The sequence below is a fragment of the Ammodytes marinus genome (genome assembly GCF_949987685.1).
Source record: "Ammodytes marinus genome assembly, chromosome: 11".
Lineage (NCBI taxonomy): Eukaryota > Metazoa > Chordata > Actinopteri > Uranoscopiformes > Ammodytidae > Ammodytes > Ammodytes marinus.
In genome coordinates, this window is record NC_137215.1 from 23,925,774 (window position 1) to 23,946,015 (window position 20,242).

The 20,242-nt window shown below is 40.2% G+C and overlaps 2 protein-coding genes across 2 annotated transcripts in view; both read right to left on the minus strand.

Moving 5' to 3' along the window:
• The window catches only part of kndc1 (kinase non-catalytic C-lobe domain containing 1), a 40,939-nt gene extending 33,246 nt beyond the window's left edge, over window positions 1-7,693 (minus strand). Inside the window, exons 1-2 of the mRNA XM_080037260.1 lie at window positions 7,560-7,693; window positions 3,303-3,501 (exon numbers count right to left, since the gene is read on the minus strand). Coding sequence (XP_079893386.1) covers window positions 3,303-3,501; window positions 7,560-7,670 — 310 coding nt within the window. The 5' untranslated portion in view covers window positions 7,671-7,693. The remainder of the gene's footprint in view (window positions 1-3,302; window positions 3,502-7,559) is intronic.
• Window positions 7,694-11,042: 3,349 nt separating this feature from the next.
• Window positions 11,043-15,818, minus strand: LOC307257899 (uncharacterized protein; the record flags this gene model as incomplete). Its single annotated transcript, XM_080037261.1, has 3 exons — window positions 11,043-11,124; window positions 14,486-14,693; window positions 15,767-15,818. 3 exons carry the CDS (start codon window positions 15,816-15,818, stop codon window positions 11,043-11,045), a joined length of 342 nt encoding a protein of 113 aa, XP_079893387.1.
• Between the last annotated feature and the right edge of the window lie 4,424 nt (window positions 15,819-20,242).

Consider the following 20,242-nt stretch of genomic DNA (forward strand, 5'->3'; position numbering starts at 1 on the left):
ACAGATCTGGTTTTGTCCACTGCAGGAATGGTGTCCCCTCCCCCAGGTGTAGAGGGGGAGAGTTTTTTCCTCTCCCCCTTTGAGCCCCTTTCCGTCTCCTCTTCTTTTTCCTTTTCTCTACTTTAACATCCTTTTTTTCATTTGGCTTTTCATCCCCTCTTCAACCCTTTAGCTTCCTTGTTTCTGTAGCTTTAAAAATAAATCCAATTTCCTCTTTTTCCATTCGACCCTTCCCCTCTCATTTTCTTTTCCTCGCCTCTTCTTTCCTCATTTGTTCATCCTCTTTTTCTATTTCCTTCCTTGTATTACACTTGAGCCCTGTTCTCCTCATACTTTTGTAGATAAAAACTGTAGATGGATGGATGGATGGATGGATGGATGGATGGTGGAGTAGACAGACAGACAGACAGACAGACAGGCAGGCAGACAGACAGACAGACAGACAGACAGACAGACAGACAGACAGACAGACAGACAGACAGACAGACAGACAGACAGACAGACAGACAGACAGACAGACAGACAGACAGACAGACAGACAGACAGACAGACAGACAGACAGACAGACAGACAGACAGACAGACAGACAGACAGACAGACAGACAGACAGACAGACAGACAGACAGACAGATTAGATAGATAGATAGATAGATAGATAGATAGATAGATAGATAGATAGATAGATAGATAGATAGATAGATAGATAGATAGATAGATAGATAGATAGATAGATAGATAGATAGATAGATAGATAGATAGATAGATAGATAGATAGATAGATAGATAGATAGATAGATAGATAGATAGATAGATAGATAGATAGATAGATAGATAGATAGATAGATAGATAGATAGATAGATAGATAGATAGATAGATAGATAGATAGATAGATAGATAGATAGATAGATAGATAGATAGATGGATAGATAGATTCACGATACAGTATATGGTGGTTTAGTGATTTTGCTGCAGAAGGACTTCAGAGTAAAGCCTCAGAAAGCTTCAAGTACCTGAACTGCCAGACAAGCTCTGTACACTATTGAAACAACATTGCCAATGTTTGTTAGACTTGCCAACAGGTGTGGTTCCCTTGGGGGTTGCTCTTTTTCCATTAGTGTTGTTTTCTTTTCCATTATCTCACCAACACCTTTTTCTTTTTCCATCTCCTCTCGTGTCAGAGACAGTTTAAAAACAACAACAACAACAACAAGGAGCAAAGGAGGGCAAGACCTCACTGTCGCGCAGGTCTGTAACTCAGGGAGACAGGCAGTGGTGATAAGAGAAGAAAAGAAAAGACAGCCGTCAAAGGGTGAGAGCTTGGTGAGTCATGTAACACATCATTTCAGCACAACGGGTAGCATGAGATGAGCAATGTGACTGATTCAACAAGCCTTTCAAACGGGGGTTGATGAGGTTCCCCGCAAAGCACAGCAGGCCCCGTATTTCTAAGAAATTGAACAGCTTTCGCAACACTAAACATGGTGGGAGAATCGGCTATTTTTCTCTTAGTCATCATCTTATGAAACCCATTGAAGGACATTCTGCATTCTCTGGCCTGGTACTTTGGTGATGCCAGCGCTGCCACATCACCCGCAGTCTCCTACAAATACCTCACTGACTGTTGCCACTGCAGTAAGCGATTAGCCCAAAATGAACCCTACACTACAGATGAGCCTTTGTAGCGACAGCTCCTCTCAATGAGATTCGTCATCCTGTTGCCCACCAAGGTCACTCTATTGTAGAGAGAGAGTCTGTTGGTGTGTGTGTGTGTGTGTGTGTGCGTGTGAGAGCGTGGGATTGGCTGTGGAGGTGTGCGTCAGCTGGAAATTTCATCACTACCGTACAAAGACTTCAAATGAATGGAATCATTAGGAAACTGGGCAGCAACTAGTGGCGAGAGCGTAGGGTTATGATGAATGAAAAATGTGCACGTGTCGAGAGTGAACAGCATGAACAGCACGACGCAGGATGGGGTACTGTTTCCACTGCTGCTGCTACCTGTATCCACGAGAGGAAACACAGCGGAAAGGATGCAACACAATCCAATAAAGTGTGACAACAAATGAGGCCGCCTGAGGATCCCAGCTGACAGATATCTTCAAAATGTCTCTATTACTGACTGAAGATGTGTGCAGAGGTAAATGGGTACAACACTTAAAAAGGGTGGCATGCTGGCTGGCTGGCTGTGTGTGTGTGTGTGTGTGTGTGTGTGTGTGTGTGTGTGTGTGTGTGTGTGTGTGTGTGTGTGTGTGTGTGTGTGTGTGTGCATGCTTGTGTGTGCGCGTGTGTGTGTGTGTGAGTATAAGTCGACTTCTGATATGCTAACCGAGCTGTTACCACAACAATGCCCCCCCCCCCCCAACAGTGTTTGTTGCTCTAATCAATGCTTATTAATTTCTGACATCTGGCATCAGGACATGGGACAAGTGTGTGGCACAGCAAGCGTATGCACACGTGCACAAGTGCTATAGTGTAGGTGATTGGATAGAGATTGATAGAGGAAGGATACGATAAAGGAAATGTGCAATTTCGGAGAGAAAGGAATGACAAAAAGAGAAGAGAGAAGAATAGAAGAGGTGATTATTCCTGATAGGATTTTTCTTTTTCATTCAACAGCACTGTGTAGGAGAGAGAGAGAGATGTGGTCCGTGCAAATCAGAGCAGACCTCTGCCAAAGCCTGACAGATCCAGTGAGACACTGATTGAGTATTTTCAATCAGGAATTTGCTAATTGAAACTGATGCAGATTAGGGCAACACATCACTGAAGAGAATAAAGATGCCCTCTCTCTGAGTCAAACAGAGCTTAGACTGCAGTTAAGGACAACACGTATTTAAAACTGCAATGCTGTTCTGATATAGTATGAATGTTTCCTTCTCAAATTCAGTTGAGAGAAGATTAAGCCAGTCAGTATGGTATCCCATTTAGTTAGTAGTTTTTTTATTTTCTATTTGACTTTTTTTTAAACACTTAAGTCCTTGTTATTAATTTGCTGTACCGCAGTGTCAAATCCGTGTGTACTTCTGCACATTTTGCTAAACAAAAAAAAAACGATTCTAATCTCATCTGAAGATTAACAATAATAAAGAATATCTTAAAGAGTGTAAATCCAGCCATTGGTTACATTGATCAGCCCAAGGCTTGGCTTGAAGGCAACACCAAATAACATGCCAAGAAAAGTGTCCATAAATAGTGTTTAAATCAAAAAATGCAAAAAACATTTCCTGGAAGCAGTTGAATTAATACACAGTGCACTGATAAAATGGAGCGTCCATCCATCCATGCTGTAGTGTAGACTCACCACTGAGCTGCTCCATGAAGCAGACGTTCCCGTGGGCGTTGAAGGCCAGCGTGTCGGGTGTGATGCAGAGGGTGTGGAAGAGGCTGGATGGTCTGATGCTCTGCAGTGCCACAGCGCACTCTGCACACACCGACCACACCTCCTCCTCACACAGGCAGCGGTCCCGCAAAGACAGGATGTCAGCCAGAGACACGTTCTCCTGTACACAGTGATATACAGTATACTTTATTGTCATGGCATTGATTAAAACAATACAACAGCACTTAGTTCAGCAAACAGGTAGCAGCATCGTAATCGTTTTAAAAATATTATATATAATATGTTTGTTCCAGCGGAATTTTGATAGTTTGTTCAAAGTTTTTAGAAGCAGGCCTGACCTTACACATATATAGAAACTAAAAACTCCCAATGACTCTTGGCAGAGAGAATATTATACATTTTAACGTCAGGCAATAGAGTTTTCCTTCCATTTCATCAGCACTTGAAGGCACCATCAAAAGGAGAGTTTAAAAAAAAAAAAAGGTCCCAGCAGCATTTCAGTCAGGTAACTCATGTGGAAAGGATTCATTAAAATGTAAATACAGAGCGACTGCTATTAAGGCTCTGACCTGGTCACTCCCTGCAGCACAGAGAGGATGCTGGAGAGTGAGACACAAAGGTCTACCTAAACCCTGGAGAAACTACATCCTACACAGGTGGATGTTGGTATGGAGATGGGTTCAACACAGTGAGTATGCAATGTTGGAGCATCAGCTTGGGAGATAAAACACAGGGCCTTGGTCCAATTAAACAGATGGCGAGATGAGGTAATATCTTGTATATACGGTCTATGGGTAAGATACAGAACAGGTAACCTAATGGAACCTTTAAGCAAGGCAATGGTGCCTTTTTGGAGTTTTCTTGTAAATAAACAAAAGTTGTGTGTGCATGTGTTTTAAGTCACTCACCAAACACATTTAAGTGTATCCCTGAGGTCTAATGAACAGGTTCAATTGTTTCCTTGCCTAATAAAACATGTGCAAAGCCAATTCAATGTTATACATCCAGCATTGTTTACATGCACATTAACTAGCAAGCAGTCTTCTTCCTCTCTACCTATGCTGGTAAATTTCTGCTTATCTTGGCGCATTACTGCCACCTGTGGAGGAGTGGAATAGTGTGATGACATAACATCACAAACATCTGGTGAATACACATTTGCATTGCATTGTGATCTACGTCCTTTGCAATGGTCAAACACATTGGCATCAAACTTTGAATTGCCTGGCAGGCAGCTACTGGCCAGGTTCCAAACACAATATTCTGTTCAGCAACAGTTCCAAAACTATATACACTCTAGGGCTGATTAACTAACCTTTCCTTTATCACTGTTCCTATCATACTGCTCTGTATGTTTAGTAAGGCTGCTTCCTTTTGGGTTCACAAAGTATATAAAAAAATATGAAGTCAGGTGTACATCACTGTGACAAATCACTGTTGTTTGGGCACAGCTTGCTGAACGGTGAATGTAAAATAAAAATGCTTTTTGGCTCTGATTTTGCAGCCTTGCCACAGAATATAATAACCATTGATATAAAAGGATGGGGAAGGGGGGGGAGGGAATTGAGTTAGAAAACAAATAAAAAGTCAATTTCAAGGCTGTATTAAACAATAAATCCTAATACATGTTGGATAGCTACAGAGAATGTGTGTCACAGGCCGGTAAGAGCAGATATATAAAAGAGAGGGCTATCTCTGTATATAAACTGTATTTCAAATGTTACCTCACGTCCATTGTCTCACAGTATATATATATATATATATATATATCATCAAATGACTTGAATGCCTGCAGAATGCACAGAATTTATGCAATTTGTTTTTACAGAACGTAATTTTTTGCAGGTTGATTCTTATGAGGGGAACGAAGGGCTGACAGGATGGAAACACATTCAAAGTCCTAAAAACTATAGTCTGCTACTTTAGATACTTAGCTGGCCCTTTCTTGTGTTTTACTTAAAAATGTAAAAGTGATTGCAAACTATAGGCTTTTCTTGGGACGGTTATCCCTTTTTCAAGACAACCTGTGAAAAGCTCTGCTATAAGAGACAGCATAAACGGTAATCTAATGATTAGCTGAAGGCATCACACGATACCTTTAAGTTGGATTCAATTCAGCACCTTGAACAGTGCATGGCCCCCGATTCTGACACAAGCAGAATCAGTCATTTCTCTCAGTCATAAACACAACATACATGACATGACATGCTGCACAGAAAACACACAGTCTTTTTGTGCCGTGACTCTACACACCCACATGTACACCCCTACATCATCTGTGATTCACTGTTACTAAATGGCTCCAATTTATTCTGGCAGTGATCTCAGAGATTCCATGTAGCACACACAGCACAATACTGCAGCCATGATTATTACAGGGCCTTCTGTTCTGGTCTGCGAGCTGACACAAAAGCCGGCTTTGAGTCGGACCGAGGGGTGGAAGTGGAGAATCACAAAGCTGCAACTGTCAAACACCATATTCCAGTGCTTCCATTACCAGCGACTTTTTCCTTCCATGATATTATTTATAACACAACAGAGTTTTTTTGTTTTTTTTAACTGTGAAAGACAAAAAAGACTTAAACCATTGATTCTGAAGAACGCCAAAATCACTTCATCTCAAAATCAGTGACTATCTCCTCACTATCAGCTATATATACTTACTGTGTGTGTGCGCTGAAAATAATAATCCAGTGTTGATAGACAGCAAAGGCTATATGGTGCTTACGACGGTGGCCCCCCTTTGTTACACTTTGTTTACATACCAGTTTACTGCGCCTAGGCTGTGTATTAACACTGATTTATTTTCTCCCAGCACACAGACAGTATAGGGACAGGTAGCACAGATCGTGTGGACATATTCACTGATTTAAACTAAAGTTGATTTATGACAACAAACTTTCTCTAGAACCGCTGACTGCACCTTTAATGCACCATTTCAGATATTCAACAACTGCATTATCTGTGTGACTGACTGCAGGAGAAATGTCTATGATTGCTTCACAAATCTATTATACAGTAGTAGGTTCAGGAGAGTTGAGAGAACTGTTGGTATAGAGCACAATTACAGGGCAGAGAAGTACCAATTGAAGCAGCAGCAGCAGCAGTAGCAATGGCCCCATATTTATAGACAGTTTCCCATGAGAACAGTGCAGTCTCTCTCACCCCCCTCAAGTTAAATATGCTGTGTCCTACATAAGTTTGCCTCTGAGCTCCCAGGTTCAGATGAGACATGGTGCTGTATGTCTGAGGAGAGCCGTACAAGAATGGATTGAGGTTTGTTTGACGTTTTCAAAAAGAGTGACTGTTTTTTTGTGGTTAAAGATATTAACCGACAATCAAAACATGCATTGTAGGCTATTCAATACGTCACTACTACTTTATACTTAGACTCCACGACTATAGTTTCAAAGGCTAGATGTTGCACAGACATTGCTTCATGTGTATGAGAGCTGCATGGAGTTCCCATTCAAATTAATATTTTAAAATTTGATGAGCATGTAAAAAAAATCCGATTACAATTAATGTGCTTGCTTGTGGTTTGGGGCACTTTAAAAAAAACGATAGAATAGTACTTTCACCTTTAGATACACTGTCCTGCTTTCACTTCTGTGCTTTTTGCTTGAGTAGATTTATTTTAGATTGTTGCTACTTTTACTCAAATGAAGGATCTGAATACTGATGGGTTACAGTGAAAGTTGATAGCAGTCTATTGGTAGGTCACACACACACACACACACACACACACACACACACACACACACACACACACACACACACACACACACACACACACACACACAAACAAACATATTTGTGTATAAATAAATATGAAGACAGTTTCATTGCCATCTGGTGCAAAATTCGACAAGATCTGACAGCCAGTTCTTATAGTCTAAAAACCCATGTCCTTAAAAAACCTTTGGATGTGACTTACAACTCAGTACAACAGTTTGAATATGTGTTTTTAATAAATATGAAAATGCTCTCAGTGGTCTATTTATGAATATCATGTGATCTAACCAACTTGAACTCAATATGACAGGTTGAGGAAGATCTGCAAGTATAGGCTACATTGGAGACACCAGTTAAAAGCTGTTTTTTTCTTCTGTAAACTGAAACATGTTCCCTTTAATGCAAGCTTACACAACCCAATGAATAATCTGTTTACACACATTTTAGAATCGTACAGTCTTCCTATGGAGCGCCCTGTCTCACCTCATCCTCCAGTAGCGGAGGCAGATGCTCCAGATCATAATAGTCGTCTCTCTCCTCAGTTTCCCCACAGCGTATGACAGCCACTGCATCGCTATCTGAAGAAGTCTCCATTGCAGTAACTTTGATTTCCCTTCGAGTATAGCGAAGCGAATTTCAGCACCAGTCAACCACAGTGCAGTGTTTCCCAGCCGAGACAGATGGCATGCCCGGGCTCACTCTGAGTCTCAGAACGGTGGGGTCGACTAGTTGTTGCTGCAGTCTAACAGTCAGGCATTCATTCAGTCACTGGTCACTGCGGGACAAAAACAAAACGCCGGAGATGAGCAGCAATGCGCCGTCTCGAGCGCGCTATGGACGGGATGAGGTGGTGTTGGTGGTAGTGGGGAGAGGGGATGCTGGCCAGTGAACCAGGCTGTCATAACTACTACACTACCTCCACGCAAACATGGCGACACGCTTTAGGCGGTCATGTGCATCCTCCCCTAGTCCCCCAGTGCTGGCAAAGGCGAGAGAGCTGCTGCCTGCCTGCCTGCTACAGTTGGCTTCACGCCTCCGTGCACAGTCTGTGTGACTCATTTTCACCACTTGGTCCTGATTAAATACTGTTAATTTATATTGGCTGCAAATGTATTTATTATTTGCAAGTGGGAATTGGGAAGTATATTCACTCAAGTAGGCTATTGAGTACAATACTGGGTGCTAGTGATCCCTTTACTCTATACACAATTTTCAGCTTTAGTTCATTTGGCAGAGTAGGTTGGCACTTTCCCCTCTCTGCCTTCTTTCTCTGGCACCATTTATGTAACCATCAAAAACAATGAAAGGTTAAAGGACTCTGCCATAAATCATGTTGTTGTATTGTACACAAATGTTTTGTAAAATAAGATGAATGATATGGGGTTGGTTGCCACAATGTTAAAATGTAATAGTTACAAAAATGTAGATAACAAATGTTCAATCATTTAAAGCAAACAAGAAACAGAAAACATGAACAAGTAAACAAAATGGTCCCATTTTTAAAACCAAACAACTGTTTCAAGTATCATATCAGATAGCATATCCTAGTCCACAATAGGTCACAACCATAGTCCCTCATACATAACTTAGGACCCAGGTCTACATACACAAACACACACACACATACAAGTGCAGGTATAAAGAAAGTGGACATTTTGATAGGATTGTGCCAACCCCGGTCTCCCCTTATATTTATGCATAAAGAATATGACAAGCTTATAGTGTTATAAATTAAACCACCCAACAGCATGTACAAGTTTATAGTTATTTAACAATGTCACCGTGTCGGCATTTCTGATTTGTAAAATAAACACATCTTTTCTTTCACGGCAGACATTTGTAACGAATAGCATAGACAATGGCTTAGTTCCAAATGAAGTGTCAAGTAAAGTGTCTAACAGTTCGATGTCCAAACCCCACTGGAATACTAAACGTGTTTTGGTCATCCTGTGTGAAAGTTAGTTGTTTGTCCACTGACAATACTAAACCGTATCTATCAATTTGGAGTTAAAGATACGGTACCCTGTTGGTTTGTGTCTGGGGACTTCCTTATGGACCTTTTGACTTGTCACAGGAAGCACAGGGGGAAATCATTTCCTCATGGATGGCCCAGCTCCAACAAGTGTGCCAGCTATAGCCAGGACCTTAATGTAACACAATCCTGTTACAGTATCCATTGGACCTGTGCTATTCCTGCTGGCACCAGTCAAATTGTCTGCTGTCAACAAGGTCCATTATACAAACTACAAGTCCGATACATTAGAGTTTTTTCTAAAAGTCCAACCTTCTCAGTTGATGAAGAGAACAATTTTCGAAGATATTTTCCACCATAGAATTTGAGACCCTGGAAGCATGCTGGCAGCGTTTAACTGTGGACTGGATGTGCACAAACACAATTGTGTTATTGTTGTTGCGGCAGAAATATAGCTAATCAACGGTCAGGCAGTGATCTATTAAAACTACACAGTTTTCTTTACTTCACTTATGTTTGTTTAGGTTGTGTAGACTCTCTCACTTTTGCCATACACCAGAAATGAAACATAGTCCTGAGCTTTTAAACTTGATGACCTACTTTGGAGGCAAAAGTTTTTACCTACTATAAATGGTCCATGGCTGAGCAACACCACCCCGACAATATCTGGTAACATAGAGTCGATTTAGTTTATTTCCCTGGCATGTTATAAAGCATGTCAACTCTTTTCATATAACTGAATCAGTCCAACTCTGGTACACTTGTTCCAGATCAATTGCAAACATCCTAATTGCCTAGTCCATTTTGAATATCACCCAGTGTTGCGTGGTCCTAGTGATGATGGAAAGCCTGTGTGTGTGCCAGCTGAGCCCAGGGTGTTCAGGGAATGAGATTGTTATTATGCCGTTGATGCCCCGTGGCTGCTAAGCGGCGATAGAGAGGCGTCTCTGGCCGCGATCTGATTTGTCGACTGCTATTAGCCGTGCTGTCATGTCCAGATGATAGAAGGAAACGCTTTTACTTTCAGCAGCTATAGGCAATTAATGTGATCATACTTTACATACTCTGGCATGTCCCCGTCAATGACTTACTGCTTGTGAACAAGGCCGTCTGTTTGATCTTCATTGGTATGGTACAATAGCCGACGGATAGATACATTGAAAGGTACTTCATCTTCAAAAGGATTAGCTCCCACAGTGTAAAGGCTCTGAATCATTCATTGTGAGGCAGCACTTGGCGAGGATGAGCCTGGCAGTAAAACCTGAATACATCTAATGGTGTTAAAGGTCACATATTATGCTCCCTTTCAGGTTCAAAATTGTAATTTGGATTTCTATTGAAAACTGATTTCATGGCGTAGTGTCCTAAAGACCCTTTATAATGTATTTCTCACCGTGCCATTGCTAAATCTCCTCTTTTCAGCATCTGTCTGAAATGTTGCGTTTTAGAGCCTGTCACTTTAAGCCCCGCCTTCCAAAAAGCCCATTCTGCTCTGATTGACCCTGCATCTAACTGTTGGTTTGAATCTACACTAAACTAATTACTGGACTTATGATGAAACAGCTCCCAAGACAGATGGATGGATAACAGCCAACTCATATTTGTTCAGAAAAAGAAAAAAAACGCAGTCACATTGTCTTCCTTGCTGACACATTAAAAGTAAAAAAAATAAATAACTGCACAGTTTTTTCATGGCACAAGATCATTTTACTTTTCTAGTGGGTTATGGGCAACAACAAACAGATCTTTATTTTTTATCACAATAAAATCCTGTTCCATACAGCAGAGTAGTTCAATTCATAAATAATGTTGCCCAAGTAAAAGTGTTTTCCCCCTGGTACATAAAAAAAGAATGTGCCACAGAAAATAACCTTTTCACAGACTCAAAACACCCACACAATTAGAAAAAACGAGGGCCATGTGACCTATGTGTGTGACCCATAATTGGGATCCTGTGTGTATCCTGGCTGTCCTATGCACTCCGGATCGCATTGTTACAGAGCAGAACCGTGATCTAGCTGAAAGGTCAGGCGCGTGGAGTTGTCAGCCTTCAGGGAATAGTGATGGCAGAGGTTCCTAATAGAAGAAAAATATATAAAAATAAAGTTGTGAGTTGTGTCAAAAGTTCCCCGAGTCGACAGTTCCAGTATGATGCTTTTCAAAGTGTAGCTCGGAGTTGTGTCTCAGTGGGGGGAGCTCCTGTGAGAATATCTGACATAGATAAGGCAGAAAAGGCTTTGGGATGTGGAGCTATGCAGGGAGTCCACTGAACCATGTTTAAATGAGCAAGAGAAAAGTCTGGAACCACATGTATCCACAGCTAGTAGTGTGAAGTAGGCCCATTGAGGTAACACTTTACAATAAGGGTACATTAATTAATGGTTAGTTAATGCTTAATAAGGTTTAACTAACCATTAGTTAACTGTTAACTAATGTGTCTAGTAAGCATTTACTAATGGTATTCATGTTAACTAAGGTATTAATTACTACATTATGTAATGCTTATAAATATCCTATATTAACCTTAGTTAACCCATTAATTAAGCATGAACCAACAGTTGATTAATATAATAATAAGCATTAATTAACTGCTAACAAATGTCATTTTTGTAACATTACTTAAGCATAATTAACCATTTATTAATGCTCTGTGACCCTTATTGTAAAGTGGGAACCATTTATCCATTAAGTAACACTTAATAAATGCACACCAGTGCTGAATAGGCAATACTGAAGCATAATCAACCATAATAGGCATTACTTAAGTGTATTTAACCATTTATTAATGGACTTTGTGACCCTTATTGTAAAGTGTGAACCATTTCTCATGAATTAACACCTAATAAAGGCATACTAGTGCTGATTAAGCATCACTTGAGCATAATTAACCATTTCTCAATGTTATGTGACCCTTATTGTAAAGTGGGAACCATTCATCACTTGTTACACTTAATAAATGCAAAATAGTGCTGAATAAGGATTACCTAAGTACAATCCATCAATCAACAATGCTCTTTGTGACCCGTGTACATTCTCTACAATAACAATATTAAACATACTAAAATATTTCCAACTGGAAATCAATTCATGACAACAATCTGTTATCAACACAATTCAGTCACAATTTAAAAAAGAGAGAATTTTATTTTATTTAGAATCTTTAGTTTTATTTGGAAACACGGCTCTCACATTTGACATGAATACCGTCAAAGAACTCCAAAATAGTTTCTTCAACAAATTATATCCAGTTTAATGATTTTCTCTGACAGTAACAAACAGGAGGAAATGGATTACTAACAGCAATGGTGAAACACACTGACTCAACAGTTAGGTTTAACAGGTAAATATTTATTTTCTACTCTCTCTTCCTTGAAGTGTATATCATTGTTGCAACATAAACAAAAATAAAATGCACAAATCTGCTGCTAAAATCAATGGTGGCTGGCTAAAAATCGGCTAAATCACTACTTTTGTCTACTCTTGTCTCAGGTCAAAGACTTAATCCACTTAATGAGTAAGATTTAATTTGGCCGCTGTGCTGTGCGAGAACAGACAAAAGCTTCATGCTGAGCCACAGAAAACCCATGGCTCTGTAAAACTTAACTGCCCAAATAGATACAGTATAAACACGTTATGTTGTAAGAAGAAAGTGATAGTGTTTTGAAGTGACCCTTTAATTCTCAAAAAAAAATTTAAAATCAGAAAAAGTAAATACATTATATCATATGTAGGGGAGAACGGGGGAATCTGAGGCATCGGGTAATGTGAGCCAACCCCTGTATCTAGGCAACGGAAATTTTTGGTCATGTGAGATATATGTTTTCAAGCCCCTCTCATTTCCCCATGGCCCTGAAAGAGAGGACCTCATGGTGCTGTGGTAAGCATGTTTTTTCACCAAAAGAGGTATTTTGCATGTAAAAGTAAATTTTCTTGCTGTCAACTTAATCAACTGTTGTGCCAAAGCAAATGTATTCACGTAGAACAACTTCTATCATACGTGTTGATGAACTACCAACATATAAAAACCATGTGATGATATTAGCTAAAGATTAGCCTGAAAGGCTAAGAGAGGTAGTTTTTTCTCAAATTGTGGTGGTGGTGTAAAGTGAGCCAAATGCTGTGGGGGAAAGTGAGGCACTGTCTCACTTTCCCCCACCATGAGGCACAAGTTAAGTTTAGTCTTAAACATATTTTAATTATATATTACATGCCATATGTTTTATTTTAATGTCATACACATTGTAGAAAAGCCATCATGCCAAGGAAATACACCAGGAAGACGACCTGGGGCAACCACATGGAAAGAGCACCTTCTTATCTTTCCCTGTAACCTTCAGGGCTGGAATGTAGAGTAGGCCTAGTTGTAGAGTATGACAGGCTGATGTTATAATCCAGTTGGGTCTTCTCCTGTGTTCTGAGTCCCAGGCTGTTCTTGCTGGTTCTGATTTTCCTATGCTTTGACCCCCAGACACTAGCTGGCTCTAAGGGTCCTGTGTTCTGACCCCCAGACTGTGTTCTAATCTAACTGGTTCTATCTTTCATTTGAATCTTATTAAAACCTTTTGAATTATAATATGTTGTATTTGATTTTGTTCAGAGTTACTTTCAAGTGTTTAGAAAATTTGCTTTGCTTAATTGACCAAACCCCATCATTATTTTACTAGTCTGACATTAGTTCTGGGATGTGTGGCTAGCTTTCAGGATTCTATCTGTTACAATATGTGTTGTTATGGTAGTTTCAGAGTGGAAAAAGTGAGTGGATCAGTTTACCCCCAGCTGGTTCACTTTACCCCCTTGATTTTTCTGGTCTGTCTCAGTTTACCCCACAGCTGGGGTAAAGTGAGCCACATGACAACTTTTTTTAAAACAATCATATTTTGACTGCCCTTTGTCTTGAAAAAAATCTGCTAATGTCCATTTCTAGGAAACATCCTGAATTAATGGGAAATGTGTACATTTGAGTGATACATAATTTTAGCTCGCTTAGAGGGGAGCAAATGTAAAAAGTGGCTCAGATTACCCCGTTCTCCCCTATATATAACACTTATGGATCTGAGATGATGCTAGATAACTCGCTGCTTGAAGACCGCAGTGCATTAATGTGGTGACGTATAGGGACGAGCGAGGGGACTGCTAACTGCAGTAACTGACAGGAAGTTAGCTAAAAGAACCATTCCGCTTACAGCACCTTTAAAGTAACATTTAAAAAAAAGATGCTTGTTCTCGCCGTGACTCTGCAATGATGATGACACAACGCAGGAAATCAGGTTGTAATGATTATTTTTAATTCAGTAATGTGGTTAAAATATCTCTTCCATTCAAGGTTAATAGGTCAAATCATATTAAAGAGTAAAGTATTCTGATTTTCACTGATTAACTCATAGCAGAAAGGGTGCAGTCGACTTAGGGACAGATTGTGTGAAACTACAACTCCCACATGCCCCACAGAGAGGACAGGAGGGCGGCGCAGAGTGCCACTGTCAGAGGGAGCTGAATAGAAGTGGCTCCGTTGCACAGAGTTGTATTACAACAGGTGAAACTGCTGGTGTAGCCAGCACTGAAGATGGTGCTGGTCTGCGTCTTACACAGGTCGAAGTCCAGGCAGCCGCGGGTGTGCAGGGTGACCACGCCAGTAGCATTGAACTCTGGAGGGGAATTGGAAACAGAGAGTCAAAACAGACATGAAATTCAAGCTGAGCCAATTTGTATCATTTTGATGGGGTCATCTCCTATGTTGCCTCTGCCCCTCGGCTGGTTTGTAAACTATGTAAAGTTTCAAGTACACCACATTTAGTTCATTTCTCAAAGGAAGGTTTATTGGTTTCATTTTATGACACATTTTCTCTATGTTGTAGTAGTTACATTTCAGCCTGTCTAGTGTATGTACAGTATTGTAGAGGTTTTCCTTACGTGCTTCTCCAGTGTAGCAGCTCTGAGTTGCATAGTTACATGTTACGTCACTTCCGAACAGGCACTTCCCAAATACTCCTACAGGGCACTGATGACAGGTCAGGCATTGTGCTGTCCAATGAAAAGAGGGAAGAAAAAAAATAATTTGTTTTATCAGATTGAGTTATCAGTAACTCACTCAACAACATTGTCTTCTTGTGTTCCGACTTCAAAATAAGAAGTGAATACCTAAATAGTTGTCTTAATCATAAGTATTGCTGCGTTTTAGATCCAATGGCACCCTTTAAAGACAAGAACAAATTATGAAAACTCTAAATTTTTGCGTTTCCACCATACTAACTCGTCTTATAGGAACCTACAGGTGTTGTCTGTAGGATGCAATGTGAGTTCTTCAAGCTGACTCCATCTGATGGCTAAAAGCCTGATGAGCAAACTTCTGTCTTCTTTCTAATTCTCATATTTATACCTTTCCTTTCATTTCTAGAGACCTTTTGCATTGATGTATTTCAGGCAAATAAATAGATACATATGGTTTTACGTTGCGGTTATATACATACACTTGTACCAGACTGCATTTCATTAGGCTATGGCGCATTAAAATGGCCTAAGGCTAAATCATGAATCGATGATCCTTTGTTTTGTCCAGTCTCTAAATGAGCCTGTACTGTTTATTTTGACCACACTACTTCTCCAACTACAGTGTAACAATGTGCTTAACAAAGACATTCCACAACAGGAAGAATGATAAAGAATAAAATGCATTTGTACATACATTCTCCTAATCCACCCAACATTATTGTCAACATACCTGCAGCAATGAAGGCACAAAGGACGGTCACGGCTTTCAAAAGGTTATTCATCCTCCTTGGGGTTTACTAGGTCAAAATCAAACGTGTTCGTCTTCTACAGTCTTAATACCTGTCTCGAGTGAGCTCCAGGTAAGGCAAATGACAAGTCTTCAAGTTACACTCAATGATAGCACAATGCCCAAGAATGAGGTCCATCAGGTTTTGCGTTCCAGCAAGATAAAGAGGGGGAGGTTTTCTGGTCGTTACCCAAACATTCCCAGTCTAGAAAGTCACAGACACAACCAACTTTTATTATTTGCTCACTTAAATGATGAATGTACATGAAGGACGTTCATGTAGGTTGAAGTTCCCTTGGTTGGGAGTTGAAGAGGCATTGTTCAAATGTGAGCGTTTACTGCATCTTCATACTCTTACAACCTAATCAAACAGGTTACAACAACGTGAATAGTGTGTTGGTGGTTCATCACTTATAGACTACACCCAGCCATAATAAAGGTTCTATTTATTCTTGTTTTATATTGTGCTCCAAATTGCCGTTGGGGCGGCGCCCACAGCTAGCAGTGAGATGGAGCCTCATGGACTTGCATGTTGAAGGCCGAAGAGGAGACCAGCAGCGACAGAAAATAATAATTTTACGTCCCAAGTCAATGTGTCACTGGTGGAAGGTGCCATATGTACATCATAAAAAGTTGAAACACCTGAAATTCTATCTATTTGTCCATCAATCACCAATTAATAATGAATGATTGAGAAATATCAGTGGTGAAAGACATGCAAAAGGGCTTCTCTCATCCTTTCTTCTTAATATGAGCAGGGCCACCCATAAGGGGTAGAAAGTGGGAAGGCTTTCTAGGGCCCAGCCACTTGGGGGGCCCATGTTCTTTGGAAGCCAAGAACTTAACTAAGCTAAACTTTGTTTTTAGATTTTTAGATATTTATGTCAATATCTATTCAAAGTTGGGTGTTTACACAGAGCCGCGGCTCCGCTTACGGCCATTTAAAAAGCAGTAGAAAAGCAGTAATGTTCAAAATGTTTCAGATTGAGCACAGCGGAGTGTAACTGTTTCAAACATAATCCATCCTATAAACTCTTTGTGTGCCAAATGGTGACAAGATTGGGTTTTGATATTAAACAGTTTTGGCTGGATTATATTTCCTGAGTTGTTCCACATGTACCTGCTACTTGTGTCTGGGTGTGGCTGTGAAAAGTATTTGGAGCCCATGAAAAAACAGGTTGGGTACCTTTTGTAGTTCTTCTACATTCTTATAAACAGGACAGGCTAGTTACTCTGTCATTGTCCTGAGTCTACAAATAGGTTTAAAGTATCTCTCCCCATAAAGTAAATTTTTGTGATAAAGAATTTCCCTTTGGGGACAATAACTTCTAAAGGCTTTGACATAAGTCTTCAGGATGACCCGGCCAGCCAGGTCTGACCAGTTTTTCAGAAACCTGGCCAATCGACCAACCAGCCGGGTCCTACCACAATGAAGCTGACGAGCAGCATCATCCTGTTTTAATTATTGCCGTAACCACCAAGGTCCTGCTTTCTGTATTAATTCTAAAGATAAAAAATAAAAATAGACCTAAAAAGTTCTTAATGCAAAGAAAGACACAAGACACAAAGAAGTTGGAAATAATTGAAGGAACAGATTTGAGTTCAAAGATTAAGAACTTTTTTTGTAATGATTTTAGTGCTTTTGCAGTGATGAGAGCAGAATGAACTAAGCCTAAATGTTGCAACCAAACATAGGCCAACTTTATAGTTTTGAGGGTAGATTGGTTTGGTTATTCATGTAGAGAAGCGCCTTTTTTAATTGTTGTGTGAAGAATGTGTTGTTGATGTGTTTTTTACGTGTTATTTATTTCAACAATACCACCAAAAGATTTTAAATGATTTAATGTCATGTGCAGAAATACAAAATAGTGCAATATTTGGTGCAGTCAATTAGTGTAAATGTATCTTACCAGAAACTAGTAGCATAGAAAACGTGCAAATTGTGAAAAAACTGTTTGCTTTAGTGAATACTAAAGAAGAACAATGTCTCTGTGTGAACTGATTATTTTGTAGAGATCTGTTGATCTGTTAAACAATTGTGTGAGTGGGAATCAAAATAAATTGGTAGGTATGCTGGGCTAAGTCAGAAATGTGCTACTATTGTAACATAATAATGAGCCCTTGCTCTCCCAACTGTCCCTGCAAGTCCCTGGTTGATAAGATAGTTATTCTCTCTACAAATACATGTATTTGTTTATTGAGGGATGAGCGCACTCACACTCATTGTTGATAGGAGTAATGGGTAAGGGGGGCCCATTGACTGGAGGTTTTTAGGGGCCCAGCCATTTGTGTGGGCAGGCCTGTGTGTGTGTGTCTATCACTATGAGTAGGGGAGAACGGGGGAATCTGAGGCATCGGGTAATGTGAGCCACCCCCTGTATCTAGGCAACGGTAAACATTTGTGGTCATGCGAGATATATGTTTTCAAGCCCCTCTCATTTCCCCATGGCCCTGAAAGAGTGGACCTCATGGTGCTGTGGTAAGCATGTTTTTTTCACCAAAAGAGGTATTTTGCATGTAAAAGTACATTTTCTTGCTGTCAACTTAATCAACTGTTGTGCCAAAGCAAATGTATTCACATAGAAAAACTTCTATCATACGTGTTGATGAACTACCAATATATGAAACCATGTGATGCTGATAACTGAAGATTAGCCTGAAATGCTAAGAGAGGTTAGCCTGGAAATCCAGACCCTGATATCTTGAACGATAGAGGGTCTGGCCACGATCAATAGTAATTTCCAACTCAAGGGGCGGCTCCTACTCGTGCATTTCAAATGCCACTGCACGCAGTTGGATAGCACTACAACCAATCAGAGCGATGCACAAGGTGACGTAAGCCCCTTTCGTTTAGCGAACAGCTGTTAAACTGTTAAATTAAACGTTTGCCGTTGTCGGTCGGCAAAACAGAACATTCCACTTACTTGCTAATGAAAGATTTGAGTGCCGTCTTCCAAATCGTTAAGGGTCGAGGCCAAAGCAGTCTCAAACTCACACAACATATCCGCAGCCATCTTTGATGTTTACTATCACGGCTTTGACGTCGCATGCACGTCACTGTTGTCATCCGGTTACGTCCTCCCCAGAATACCATATAAAGGGCTCTGGCGCGCCCATATTAGATAGAACCAATTGAAACCATAGCCAGATTTCTGGTTTTCTTGATAAAGCTTCAACGGAGCGTGTCCAGACCAACACGCGCAGCAAATTTAATTTGCCAGCGCCTAGTGGCAGGTCTGGGAATGCCAGGCTAAAGAGAGGTAGTTTTTTCTCAAATTGTGGTGGTGGGGTAAAGTGAGCCAAATGCTGTGGGGGAAAGTGAGCCACTGTCTCACTTTCCCCCACCATGAGGCACAAGTTAAGTTTAGTCTTAAACATATTTTAATGTAATATTACATGACATATGTTTTATTTTAATGTCATACACATTGTAGAAAAGCCATCATGCCAAGGAAATACACCAGGAAGACGACCTGGGGCAACCACACAGAAAGAGCACCTTCTCGTCTTTCCCTGTAACCTTCAGGGCTGGAATGTAGAGTAGGCCTAGTTGTAGAGTATGACAGGCTGATGTTATAATCCAGTTGGGTCTTCTCCTGTGTTCTGAGTCCCAGGCTGTTCTCGCTGGTTCTGATTTTCCTATGCTTTGACCCCCAGACACTAGCTGGCTCTAAGGGTCCTGTGTTCTGACCCCCAGACTGTGTTCTAATCTAACTAGTTCTATCTTTCATTTGAATCTTATTAAAACCTTTTGAATTGTAATATGTTGTATTTGATTTTGTTCAGAGTTACTTTCAAGTGTTTAGAAAATTTGCTTTGCTTAATTGACCAAACCCCATCATTCTTTTACTAGTCCGACATTAGTTCTGGAATGTGTGGCTAGCTTTCAGGATTCTTACTGTTACAATATGTGTTGTTATGGTAGTTTCAGAGTGGAAAAAGTAAGTAGATCAGTTTACCCCACAGCTGGGGTAAAGTGTTAGGATTTTAATTTTTTAAACATTAATGATGTTATAGTCCCCATCATTAATTTGCATTTACTCTTATATAATCAACTAACAATCATACAATTATAATGTGATCTAAATGTTCTCATTTCAGTACAGAGCAGGGAGTGGAGAAGGGAGGGAAGGTTCGTGCCTTAGAAGAAAGTTTGGAGAATGGTACAAACCTGACTCATCTCAACTTTTATAGATAAGAAGTAATATCCAAGGTTAGGAACATAGTTTTACTTTTCAGGAGAAGACAACGAGAAGAGGATGGACTCCGAAAACTGCCTGACAAAGAGATCAACCAATCAATAGACATTTTCAAGATATGTTAAGAGACTCTGCTGTAGAGAGAGAGCTCACTTTTTTTGTCCTGTCAGAAACTGCCTGCATCACCTGTCCTGTGATCTCACTTAATTAAACAACAACT